Below are 14,134 nucleotides of genomic sequence, written 5' to 3' on the forward strand. Positions count from 1 at the left end.
GGATGTATTCATCAAACTGGGCCAGTATGTTTCTGTCTTACAACCCATTAGAAGAGTTGCCACAGAAGGATATCAATAGGTGTTTTATACAAATGTTCTTGAAATTCTTACACACTCACTCGCACATGAAGATGAATCTATGGTAAATTACATTCACACGGAATCTGAATTTTTCCCCACTTATGTGACCCAGATGAGATTTCATAATGACAGTGTGAACAGCACAAATCTCATGGAGCCGGATCTTTTGAAAAAGGTGCAATTGAACTAATCACACACGTGTGTTCGGCCCCAGATTAGATTAGATTCAATTCAACTTTATTGTCATTGCACAATACAAGTACTTATACAACGAAATGCAGTTTAGCATTTCTCTAGATTTAACTCTATATGTTAAGTGGAGAATACATCAATAATACATGAAGTCTAATGATTAATATGGACAATTTGTCTTACAAATTAAACCACTGCATCTGAAATATGATATTAGATTTGAACATTTAATTCCAATTCATGTCTATTTAATTATAGTGCCTCATTAGGTCTGATGACACATATTTCTCAAACTGTGGAACACTTCTGAAACCTTTATCATCTCATTTTACATGTGAGTAACAGTAATTTTCTCCCTTTGACAAGCCACAACTTTTCATCCTATCCTCTAATTATGACCAGCTAATGTGTCAGTAATAGGGTAAAACTGCCCTTGAGGCCAACATCTCCATTTCTTTTCAGGCATCAGTCACTTGTCGGGACATGAGTATACCCCCCCTTCTGTGAATCCGTCATTGCGGAGCCACTCTTGCTATTTGCGGTATGTTATTAAGGCATGCTACTGTAAGTGTGTGAAGATGTCCTGAGTCACCCTGAAAGCCTGAGTATTCCTGGACTACCATGAGCCGCTAGGGGCCATGCAGTCTCCACAGGAGTCTTAGACCTCAGGCTGGAATGACACTGAGGGCAGGGCGAGGAATGTGTGTTATGCTCTCATGTCTGAAAGGAGCCTGTCAATCAAAAGATCCTGTGTGGGATTCCCCCAAGTGACTATTGATCGGCACTGAAGTCATCTGTACGGAGACCTCATTTAACTTTTATTTATATCGGTACTTTACTCGGTGCCACCACACACAAGTCGCACCAGCTGTTCCTGAGGCCTGGTTCACACTGCATGATTTCAAGACTAATTTAAAAGCCCCAGATTGGAGCTAGATCAGTATTTGATCAGCAGTTACCAATTGCTATGTGTGAACTATTAAAAGATTACGGGCTAGATATCAGCTGTAACTCTGGCAGTCAGTAGAGCGTAAGTCTCCACGGAGGTCCTTCCATTCAGCCGTTCAACTCTCATAAATATCAGTTCCCTAAATATCAGTTCCATAATATGATTTATTAATTATCCCCTGGGGGAAAAGCCAAATCTCACATTGTTAAAAAAATTTAAAAAATCTGTGCAGTTGTTTTCTGTAATCTTGCTCACAATCAAACAAACTAACCAAAGGACTAAATGACAGGGCTGAAAATACATGAGAGGTAATGCATATTTTTTGTGATGAGTGATCTAGTAATGAATCTACTGAAAATATTTTACCAGAATATTACATTCCCTTATGGAGCTTATAGTGAGTTTCAGCCCATTGCGGCTTATAACTCAACTCTGAAGTTCAATGTTGTGGATCACTATAGTTTGAAGCTAGCTTTCACTTTAGGAAGGATGTAACTCACAACCTAAGTGACAGATCATTTAAAGGAACATATAAAGAAAATGTATTGTGTGTGTGTATGGAGAATTGCCGATGAAGGGATATAAATAAAATGTAGAGTAACTTTATTGACCTGCAGCTTATGTCTTTCTGTTTGCAATTTTATGGACTGACCTCAGACCTTGAGCCACTAATGCTGCCGTGCGTCCCTTGATACAATAGCGGGTCCAAACCTACAGTACATGTCACACACTTGCACTTATGTGAACAAGTTGGGTTTGTTCTTATATAAGCAGGCTTTTCCCCCAAATCCTAACCACCCCCCCCCCCCCCCCCGTCCCCGTCCCCTCAATTCTCCCGCTCTCTCTCATTAAAGCCTGTATTCATGGTCTGATCCCCCCCCCCCTTCCCTCCCTCCGACCTCTGCACAGAAGTGTTCAGTATCCCTTGTTCGGCTTCACCCTTACGCTCCCTGCTTTGTTTTGTCTTCCTAATTGGTTTGTAAATTTTTTTTAAATGATGGCTCAAAAACACATTTTTTTTGTGTGTGTGTGGGGGGGTGGGGGGAGCATTTGAATATGAATATGGATGTTTTATGTGTTTTAATGCGGTGAAGATCACCAACATCCAACTGTCTAGCAATTCAGTTTGATAATAACCCCAAATATCCCCTGGCTGGTCGGCCACGTTCACTCATCACAAACCATGGTAGCATAATTTAGCACTTAATGAAATTGATTGCAATGTTTGTGGCTGTGAAATTGCAGTAGAATATTACCTAAGCAGTGCTGAGGAACTTCTTCCGTTTGTGGAACAGTAATGCAGTGACGCAGATGCAGGCCGTAGTCATGTGTACGCACATATGCACAGTTTTGAATAGCAGCTTTGTAATCGTCATATGACTGCGTAATCTGTGTAAGTAAGACTCTGTAAGTTTGTCCTCCACACATAAACCAAAACCATCCCCTCCTTGTGCATTCCGTGTTATACAACCCCACAGTTCAGTCGGGTCAATACGCGTTAGTGGTCAGCAGCAACACTTAGTCTGGTCCCTGTGTGTGAGGCAGAGGAAGGTGGTTCGTTTCAGCGTGATCCCTCTGCCAACTGATTGGCTGTGACAATCAAACTGTGTGATAATTGAACGGACGGAGCTGAGGATTTTTCTCCTTTTCTTTCTGCCTGAGCTAGCCACTGTTTTGGTGGCTGAACTGGCCTAGAAACTCCAAACAGAAGAAAAGCCATTACCCCCCACCCCCCCCCCCCCCCCCTCCCCTCCCTCCCTCCCCACTTTTCACGAAGCGTTCACACAACCCCTCTCTCCTCTGCTCCCTCGCTCGCTCAGTCTCTCTCTCAGTGACAGCTCCTGGTGGGCTCTTTTTTTCCAGTCTGCTCCCTCACTCCCCTCACATCCGTCCTCTGCCTCTTCGTTCTCACACTGACGATTTTAAGCCTGATGGACTCTTTGAACACTTCACAGTAAACTCTTCCTGCCTCTGTCCGACCCGGGCGAGTCCACATTCGATTAACCACCTCGGCTCTGCTGCCTCAAACCTGCATCAGACGGACCCTTTGCTCCAGAGGAGTCCTTGTTCTCCCGTCAGCGCACGCCGTCTGTGGGAGTCGTGCTTGATGAAGCGCATGCACGTGTGATCCATTGGCTCTGCTGGGCGCTGTGTACTGCAGAGCACATTTTTCTTCTGAAGCATAGTCGTGGGCTTTGAGGAGCTGCTGCTCTGTGAACCAGCAGCACAACACTCTGTAGACTCTGGGGCTTCCAGTAGTCATGGTTCACCGCTGGAGGGACTGAGCACACTATGGATTCTGGATATTTAATCAAGCCAACAGTAACTCCAGTAAGAGTTGCCAAGTGGCGTCTTTGTCCAGTGGCCTTAAAGTCAAGTGGACTTTGTTTAGGAGAAGTTTCCTGAGTGATGAGCTCTCTCACAGGGCTGCGTGTTTCCCCTCTTCCCCGGCTGTGGTCGTCTCCCAAGGGACAGACAAACAGATAGACAAAACAAACAGACACCAGACTTAGCCGTGCACATGCGCCTTCCTGCCATGGAGGTCATCCTCAATCTGGTAACCGCTGACACCTCTCCACTTCCTACTCCCACCACCGTGAGTCTACACTTATTATTATTTCCCCTGAGGAGGACATGTTTTCATTGGTGTTTGTCTCTGAGTTTGTCTTAATTAGCTAGGGAAGAACCCATTACATTTTGGATCTGGATCGGGGAGTGTGTGTGTGTGTGTGTGTGTGTGTGTGCGTGCGTGCGACCTAAATGGATAGTTACCTGAAAAATGAAAATCCACTCATTATCTCCTAGGGGGTTGGTGAACTGTTTGAGTCCACAAAACACTTCTGGAGTCTCGTATAGCTTTGTAGCGGCCGAATACAAAAGAATTGAAGTCAATGGGGACCTAGACTTCAGACGTGATAAAACAACTGAAAAAAAACATAGCATGCCTCTATACTGCTCCTGTGGTGTTATCCAAATGTCTGAAAGCCCAGATATTCAAATTGGACTCGAAGCACGGCCATTTACACCGTGTTTCGAACATAAAAGTCCACAAGTAGTGACTAAGCTAGGGGATATAGCCACAGGATGGTGTGTCAGAGGGTCCGTGAATGCTCCGTCATTGCACTGCTAAAAACACAGTGCAATGACGCTGTTTCAAGGCGAATATGAATGTCGGGGCTTGTGGAAGCTCGGATGACACCACCAGGAGCAATATGGAGGAATGTTATGTATTATTCTGTTGTTTTATTTTGTCTGAAGAAGAGGTCACAATTTACAATTTACTGGATTCTGCTGCAACGCTGTTTACCCCTGAGACTCCTGGAATATTTTGTGGACTCAAGCATTTCACCCACCCCCCCCTCCATCGGCCTAGTGGTGAGAGGATAATGATTGAATTTTCATTTTTTCGGTGAACTATCACTTTAAGCCTCTGTCATGATTTCAGTACATGTTTACATATTTCGTGTTTACATGGCTGCCAGTTGAAGTGTCTCTGTTGGTCCTGTGATATGTGATGTGATTTGTGTTGAAAACCTTCAATATTTCTGGCTGGAGTCCAGTCACTTCTAATGAAAAGGAATTTTCCTGACATCACAAGGTTTTAAAGTCTTTGTTGTGATAGTGGAGCCAAGTTTCTTTCTTCCTCCTCGGACCTGCTCTCTCGGCACTGTGTTTCTTTTGGATTTAGACACAAGGGGCTTTTCTCACACCCCCTGAATTCCTTAGGAAATAAACTTGTGGACATTGGCTATATATGTATGTGTGTGAGTGCAACATTAAGTCTTGTGTTATGCATGTGTTGAGTAAACTTCCACTTGTCCGGCTTCACGTGGAGTTACATAATTTTCCATATTGAATGGGGTTCATTGTTCCCACACTGGATCCCCTTAAAGGAAACAAAAGTCAGATTTCCATTACACACATATATTTCTATCCAGTTTAGATAACAACAGAACACACTGTTTGTTTTTGTATCTGTTTAATGAAATACATCAGGAGTAGTCTGTACCATCATGTTGTTTCTGAGATGATCATTCTCACTTTTGGATTCCCAGACTGCAGGGTGTGAAGTTCACTCTCTCAACCCAGAAATCATTGTCCTTGATTTAGGTTGAGTCACAGAGAAATCGTTGGTTTAAAATAAAGAGGACACAGCTCTAGGATGTGAAATAACTGTTTACAAGTAGGTAAATGACACAAATACTTATTTACAGTTCTAGGCGTTCACCTAGACCCGTATCTTATGTCCTCCTTTGATCCAAGGTCCCGTCCCTCATGGATATTGGACTCTGTAAGATAAGCCGGCCTACAGCCGCTTAAACTCTGTTGTACCATGACATCAGCGCCACACCTCCTCCATATTTCAGAGAAGAGGTGAGGAGCAAAACAGGTTCCCTAAATAAGTAGCCTGAAATCACACTTTCCTCATGGTGTCATTCTTGCATCTCTGTGAAACTGCTGCTTCACAAGCAGTCACCACGGGAAGCTCACCGCTGCTCAGCAGGAATGCGAGGCATAGCAACCAACAAGGTACAGTTCCATTGCACTCACTCACATACTAACTGACAGAAACTTGACCTTGACCACTGTGAACATAACAGTTTTTTTTGTGTAAAAGAAAATGGAAGAGGTCTAGACAACTCAAGCATTTCAGACTGAAGTGTTTGTATCCACAACAATCACAGCGCTGCTCTAGCTGTTCTTTGTGACAGCCATGTTTACACTAAATACTGTTTGTAAGACCATTATATCATCTTTAAGTGTAAAATAAAAAAAAAATGGTATTCTGATTTTGTTTAATTTCTTAATACAGGATGTAGAATTTCAGGTCTTTTAAAAATAAACAGCTGTCAGTCAGGGGAAGAAACAGGGTTCAAACTCACCCTGACCTGGTAAAGCTGTAGATATCCATCACTGAGTGATAAGACGCTTAAGAATGAATCTTTTTCCCATGTTTATCCATCAGAACATCTCAGCCTTGACTGAACCTAAGCTCACCGGAGTCATCTGACAAAATAACACAATGAGTGTGTGTTTTCTTCTCCGTACATAAAGTTAAATGTCCCCTTTCAGCATCAATACACGCTAGAGATACTCCAAATATATATTCTGCACTGAGTTGTACGTGTTATATATCAGCTGATATAGCAGATTAAACAATTAAAGGAGAGATATTGCAGTTAAAACAGGCTCTAACAGTGCATCTTCAGTTTATTTGGAACAGTCAATTCTCTCAGCTTTGAAAGATGACCTCTGTCGGAAGATTAGAGTGCTGGATAGATAAATGCTTAACTGTTGAACAAAACAAAACGTTATTGCTGCCTGATTGTAAATGCAGTGATTGGCATTAAGAGTATTACACATGAGGAATGACTGGGAGATCACCGTGCAGCTTCAGCATCAGGAGAGCAGAGTCCTGTGTGTCCCCAACAGATCCTAGGTAGAGTGGGTCATCCTCTTACCAGGAGGTTGGCTCCTCCAGTCTGCATTCTTAAATGTCCTCAGGCAAAATCCTATGTGATCCTCAGTCCAAAGACATTCAGCTTAGGGTTGGGTTGACAGGGTTAGACTCTAAATTGTCCATAGATGTGGGTGTGACTGGTTAGTCTCTGTATGTCTGCCCTGCAATATGCTAGTGACCTGTCAAAGGTGTTACCCTGCCTCTTGCCCGATGTCAGCTGGCACTAGCTCCTGCTCTAGACTCATGGTCACAGGTCAGTGTTTAGGTTTGGCCGAGCCTTTCCCAGCCTTCCGGTGGATCCGAGGTAAGTCTGGGCTTTCACAGCTCTAACCAGCTTTGCTTGGATCAGGGGCTGTTGCACAACCTGGCCCATGGCAGGCGGACCCAGTTTGGGATGTGGGGGGTGTGAAAAAATCCACACTCTTTTATGAATGTGTAAGTGATGCATGCGAGGAGCAAGCGGGACAGGTCCGTGCAGACTCTTTGTCTTTCTGCTTTACCGATAAAATCTAATCAGGTGGGATGAGGCAGCCCCCCAATTACACAAACACACACACACACACACATGCACAAACACACACACATTCCCTCATTAGGCGACACAGACTGGTGATGCAGCGCCTGTCGCTTCTTGCTTCAGCAGCTCAATACATCAACATGTTTGGCTCTGTTAACCCTGGGAAATTAGCTTAATCCTTCCGCTCACCATCTTTAATTACATGCGTGATTAATCACATAAAAACTGGACCGTTTAGGGACGACACTGATCGTAATTTGTTTGGTGACTGGAACAGGGATAGGGGACGAAGCATCTCTTTGCTATGTGTGGTATTGCAACAGTTTCCGGGGCCTGCATGAAAAATGAGATCATAACTATGCAGTGACCAGTCGTAGACATATGAGCTGCCTTTGAAGCTGGAGAAGAGGGCACACCACTGACTGGCCAGCTGTTTGTGGCGCCCCTGCTTATGTAACTGAAGCGCTCTGCTGACGGGGACATTTTCGATCAATGAACGTGCGATTTGGTGCCAGTGTGTACAGGTTATTAGGTCTCCTTATCACAGAGTCCGGGACCCTATCTGCTCTCAGCTGCAGGGCAATCCAGTTCAAAGCGTTGTCCTTTGCCCTCTTTATCTATACCTCAAGTCAGTGGGCATATGTTTGACAATTCAAATAAATCCGTCATCTGCCCCATGCCACACTCATGTTGATGTAAACTGCCACTTTACTCCGGCTTTCTCTCATAAAAGCTATAAATACTGTTTTGTTTATGGCCAAGAATGGACCACGTGCTCTTCTGCAGCGTCACCTCTTGGTTGCTCTCTGTGCCAGCCCGGCAGGCTATTCTAGTTCTGTGATTCGTTTGATCGCCACGTGTGCCCGACAAGAGGATTTAACAATGATTAGACTTGTTGTACACGTCATTAATTAATCAAATTGACCACTTCCTCTAGGCCGCTTAATGCTGCCAAGCAGTTGTCCACAGAATGCAAAGTTGTTCATTTGAAAGTCAAATTACCCCGAAAGGTTTAAATCAATTTCCAAATGTGTAGCGTCTCCCAGCACTCAGAGGAATGTGCCCTTGGCTGTGTGTATGTGGTAAAGAGATGTTGGACTGGTTTTTCTTGTCCTCTTGGGCTCCTCCTCTCTATTGCCTGGCACAGATACAGACAGAGAGTCTGGGAGTTGATAGTGGATTTAGTCTCACATTATTTCCCAGACTCTCAAGTATGGGATTTTACTTCACACATGAACTTTGTGATCACAAACATTTGTTACACACATCTATTATTGTTAAACAGGTTTTGTTGTAAAGAAATGCTCTAACCGTAGTTGTAAAAGTCTGACCTACTGATAAGCAGTCATTTGGTGTGTTTGTTTTTGTGTGTCTGTTTGTGCTGCTCATACTTCCCTTGTTAATTTGCTTGTTGTGAATCGATCTCAACGACTGTTTTATATCCATCAGTAATAATACCCTACAGTGGTAAAGCAAGAGCCACGTCTGATTTTAATTACAATTGTATGGTTCCATATCTTTACCTGTATGTCTGTAGCTGTATTGTCCTGTAAATGTGTCCGTAGTGAAATACTTTAATATGAAAATACTTTATACTATATAATTACTCTATATAAGTACCTGTTATTTAATTTTTGATTTTCTATTAAATTAGTTCACGGGATTAAACAAAACCTACTGGACGGATAACCAGGAGACATGGTGGAAGGATTGTGATACATTGTGATATAGATTCAGATTTTTTTTTTTTTATCACTTTCTTTTACATTGCCACACAGAACATTTTCAAGATTTTCCTTGATTTGTCGTGTTTCTTGGGAAAACATTTGATTTATTTAGGAAGGTCTGCAATAAGTGGAGGTCGAAAATAGGAATCATGATCTAGTGAATTTAAATAAGGTTTCATGAGGGGAGGATTGGTCATTGGGGGAAGTACACACTCTTATAAGTGCCATTCTAATTATACTATCGGGCAGTTGAATCTAGAATACATCATATATTATAAACTGAACAGTTTGTACTGCCAAAATATTCAAATATTGTTGAGTCAGAGTACGTACATTTCCCCTTTTTAAATTGCAGTGTAAGTATGAAGTAGAAGGAAATACTTGCGTACAAGAAGCTGAAATAGGCCTGTTAGGACTTCAGTAGCTGTAGCTGACAATCTGCCACCTCTCTGTTTACACATGAGAATCAATATGAGGTTGATTGTGATTCTGAGATTCTTACAGTGAGCCTCATCGTTAAACAAATCCAAAATACAAGTCAGTGAGTGAGGATCTATTTTGGCTTCCTGTGAGGTTTGATTGGCGGCTGCCTGACGTGCCGCTCTGAGGATGATGTCACCCCCCCAGCTGGGAGGAGGAGAAGGGGGAGGAGCTTTTCTCTCTCTCTCTCCCAGTAGACAGAGTTTCAGGTGGATTCCACTTTCACAATAAGCCGGTCAGTCTGCCAGTCACACGGCGAAACTTCGTGCCGACACACCGGGACTGAGCCGTGTAGCGTGTCAGTGTCAGTGCACATGAAAACACAGGATTCCAGTTCACGGTGGACAAAATGCACTGGGAACAATTTATCCGTTTGACCAATGGGAAGGTGAGCGCTGCTTTTGTTACGAGTGGTTTCCGCACAGTTTTTGAGGATGATAGATCAGAAATCGGAAAAAACTAGTTCTGGGAAAAGTTTCTCTTTACTTTAATGAGGAGTTTCAGTTTTTCTTCCGGGTGCGGTTGTGGTGTGTAGGCTGTGGTGTCCGTCATCAATTAGTCACGTCCATGAGAGCAGGTGAGGTGAGCCTCTGGTGCGTGAGTTTGCCCGGTCTGTGTGTGTGTGTGTCTGTCTGTCTGTGTGTGTGTCTGTGTGTGTGTCTGTGTGTGTGTAATAATTTATAATGGCAGGCCTATTTAACAAGCTGATTGCCAAGGTGAATAGCACCAGACACTTGTGCGTCTCTCTCCTCAGCTTGGTCTCTGTCATGGTTCAGCAGCTCGTTTTATTTCTTTATTTTAAATGTGTCTGCTCAGTGATGAGATTACTAGTTTTGTGTCACCATCCCTTGGTGATGCACGACCAGCTCCAGCTGTTCTCACAGTGTTCTTCCGCTGAGGTGTCGAGGAAATGAATCACAACGTCTGGCAGTGATTCGAAGGTGTGACGTTCATTATCTGCTCTGGTCGAATTTATCTACAGGTTTTGATAGAATAAGGGAAAAACTCAATTTAGATAGCGCCTCCCCCCCCCCCATGCTTTCCTGCCTTTTGACAAAATCAGGTCAGTATCTGAAAAGACAAACATTATTGATCTGTGAAGTCATTGTGAATTTTAATCCAATATCCTGTCAGTCTTGTCGATTATTGTCGCTCACTGTTGCCGATACTGTTTTTTCCTTTTGTTCTTGTTTGTTTAATAAGGATATCCAAGATTTGTGGATTTTTCTAGGTCCACACCTGGATGTATGGAGTTTTGTTTTATTGAGTGGTTCCACTTTCTTTTCCTTGTAAATCCCTGAATGAAAAATGAACCTCCTCCATCCTTGCTCTTCACGCAAACTGACCACGAGTTTCCTTTTTACCCGCTCTCCTTCCAGGCTGAAATGCAGAAGCCTCCTTTTTTCCTTGTGTCAGCAAAATTACCTCAACATGTAATTCCTCATTCCATCTTCTGATCCTTTACATACCCCAAACTCTTGTAACCCCTCGTCTTCTGCCCTGTTCCTTGTTTCAGATCGACCGCCTGGAGGTGAGTGGGCTGGGCCAAACGCCCCTTGCTGTGTCTTACGGGGCAGACGGTTCCTACCCAGTGGGTGAGGATAGCACCCCAGACCCGCAGCGCACCAAGCAGGCCATCGCCCAGCTGCAGCAGAAAATCCTCAAGCTTACAGAGCAGATTAAGATCGAGCAGACGGCGCGGGATGACAACGTTGCTGAGTACCTCAAACTGGCCAACAACGCCGACAAACTGCAAAGCACACGCATAAAACAGGTAAAAACTAAGAATTCATTCTATGAGACGTCAGCTGTGTGAAAGATTCAATCTTTTGCTTCTGTTTTGATTGTACCTAGAGTTTCGGGGCAGATCTCCGTAAATATCAAGGTAAAGTGTCATGTGCATTGCGCTCATTTATAAAGCCTTGTTCTGTGGCTGTCAGGTTTTTGAGAAAAAGAACCAAAAGTCGGCGCAGACCATCCAGCAGCTGCAGAGGAAACTGGAGCACTACCACCGGAAGCTGCGGGAGGTGGAGCACAATGGTATCCCCCGGCAGCCCAAGGATGTTCTGCGAGACATGCAGCAAGGACTGAAGGGCGTCGGAGCAAGAGTCACAGGCTTTAGTGAAGGGGTGGTAGACAGCGTCAAGGGAGGCCTGTCCAGCATCTCCCACGCCACTCACTCTGCTGCTGGGGCCGTCGTTTCCAAACCTCGAGAGATCGCCTCGCTGATTCGCAACAAATTCGGAAGTGCTGAAGACATCCCCTCCCTCAAAGACTCTCTGGACGACCCCACGCTGGATGAAGGCGTGACAGGGGCAGGCGGACGTTCCCTGGGCAGTGCCGGGCATCACCTCCAGTCAAGTCCCAAGTACGGAAGCGAGGAAGACTGCTCCAGTGCGACGTCGGGCTCGGCTGGAGCCAACAGCACTACGGGGGCACCCGGGGGCCCGCCCAGTTCCAAGGGTAACACACTGGAGAGGAGTCAGAGCTCGAGCCTAGACATGCTGCTGCAGGAGGTGCAGGATCTGAGGGAGGGCCAGGTCCGGCTAGAGGAGGGCCTTGACAGCTTGAAGAGCCACTATCAGAGAGACTACACAGTTGTAATGCAAGCACTACAGGAGGAACGCTTCAGGTACACAGAGAAAGAGAACAATTATAAGTGTGTCACATATTTCTCACATATTACCAGTCAACACATGAAATCCCCTAAATGTCCAACAGTGTGTAATCAGGAAGGACTTCTATATTTAGAAAACCCTTTGTGCACTGATCATTCCTATCACTGTGTTATCTGAGGTATCATCTCAGGCAGCACTGCCCCCCCCTGCCTGTGCTCTGACAGCTCTTTTATCAAAGACAGCTCACAGTGGATAAAAACTAAACCTTGGACCTGGACATCATCGGCAGAAACATGTAGAGCTCACGGGAAGTGCTGCTTTATTTTCACTCTCAACACATATGTGCCAAGGTCACATTGACATTAATATTATGCAGAGTAGCAGTCTTATTGTTATATGTGTATTCCTCATAAACAGGATTGTTTAAGTGACTAACTCAGCTGCTTTACGTCACTAAAGCATGTAGAGTGTTTAAATGTTAATCGCCTCTTCACTGCATTTAAGAGAATTTTAGCTTTGTCGTTGTGAGACAGCAGTTTTACATTTACACTGTGAGCTTCTCACAACCTGCACAGTTCACCAGTGTCCTCTAAGTCTGAGGATCTTCACTGTTATTTCAGCCCTCGTCCCAGCTCTGCATAAAGACTCTGTGTGAGGCTTCTCTGGGCAGATGGCCTTAAAACAAACACGTTCACATTCCTACAGAATGTTCTGAGCAGAGGGCACAAGGATTAAGAGGGTCAGCGATGTTAAGACAGGAAATTATAATAAAAGAACATTTTCTTCCTAAAATGTCCATCTGAGTCCAGAGGATTCTGCTTTTGTCCTCTCAGACCAAAATAGTAGTGACCACTCAGGAGCTGTTTTCAGCGCACCCACAGGGAATCATCATTTAACCACCTATCACGTTGCTGTATTGCACCTCTGGGACTTAATCCATCCCAAACCTAACAGAGAGCTGCCTAAAGTGTTACTCAACCAGGAATGAAAATAATGTTTCTTGATAAATTCAGAGCTGAATCAACGAACCGATCGACAGAAATTATATAAAGAAAATAATTTAAATGCATGACCATGGACTTTTTACTCCTCTGATTTATTAGACCCATCCAAGAATTTTTTTTTCACAAGATAATATTAAAAGTAATTGGTTCTTTGCAGCCTGTGATGAACCTACTGAAATAATCAAATAATATAATACGTTAGTTAAGTGTATAAAAAGACTGATCAATTTGACGCCTTCAAAAAGAAACTGAATTACTTCATTTGACAACTAAAGAAATAAGAATAAATCAGATCCCACCACTCCACATTAAATGTATGTTGTATACAAGTATATACAGATCTTCATATTACCCATGTGTTCAATGTTACTAAAGTAATTCAGTCTAACCTACACTGGGGCAACCTTCTGTCTATTCTGGTCCTGTGTTGTCCATCCAATTGTATGCGCCTGCCAGATCTAACAGCAGTATAGATCTATCTCCTTCTGCCTGGGCACTGCCCATTGGTCAGTATCGTAATGCACACTCTCTGATTGGCCGGTTGGATCAGCAGATGAGTAAGCACGTCCTAATCTTGTCAGAGCTAGTCATCAGTAAGGTCAGGTGCCATGTGGTCAGATGCCTTCAGGGTCTGTTCTTGCTAATTCCTGCATGTGGCTCTTTGTTGAAGCTAATTATCCAATCGACTCTCACAAGCCATGGTGTTTCTGTGTCTGTGTGTTCAGGTGTGAACGTCTGGAGGAGCAGCTGAACGACCTGACAGAACTTCACCAGAATGAGATCCTGAACCTTAAACAGGAGCTGGCCAGCATGGAGGAGAAGATCGCCTACCAGTCGTATGAGAGAGCCAGAGACATCCAGGTTCGTACATCAGGTCAACAAGCACATCTATTTAAATGTGTCAAATCGTATTCTCCTATTTGTACTTTAAAATGTAAATGGACAAATGAATAGCTGCATGTTTCAAGGAGGATTTGATCTGGTAAAGAATTTGCAGAAAGAGATGTGTTCTGTTGAAGGTCAGGTACAAATGACAAGGCACATGACATTTCAGATATATTTACTAATGCACTAACTGAATTTGGGCCTTTAGTCAAACAGGCCC

At 43.8% G+C, this 14,134-nt stretch overlaps 1 protein-coding gene across 5 annotated transcripts in view; it reads left to right on the forward strand.

The window, feature by feature from the left end:
- The window catches only part of tmcc1a (transmembrane and coiled-coil domain family 1a), a 41,761-nt gene that overhangs the window by 24,250 nt on the left and 3,377 nt on the right, over nt 1-14,134 (forward strand). For 4 of the 5 annotated variants that reach the window (XM_062392135.1, XM_062392137.1, XM_062392136.1 and 1 more), the window contains 3 exons: nt 10,924-11,181; nt 11,348-12,039; nt 13,755-13,890. In XM_062392135.1, the coding sequence (XP_062248119.1) occupies nt 10,924-11,181; nt 11,348-12,039; nt 13,755-13,890 (1,086 nt within the window). Of the gene's footprint in view, nt 1-9,636; nt 9,796-10,923; nt 11,182-11,347; nt 12,040-13,754; nt 13,891-14,134 lie in introns of those variants that run through there. The other variant, XM_062392138.1, reaches the window with a different exon arrangement.

The sequence above is a fragment of the Platichthys flesus genome, chromosome 7 (assembly GCF_949316205.1).
Source record: "Platichthys flesus chromosome 7, fPlaFle2.1, whole genome shotgun sequence".
NCBI classification, from domain to species: domain Eukaryota; kingdom Metazoa; phylum Chordata; class Actinopteri; order Pleuronectiformes; family Pleuronectidae; genus Platichthys; species Platichthys flesus.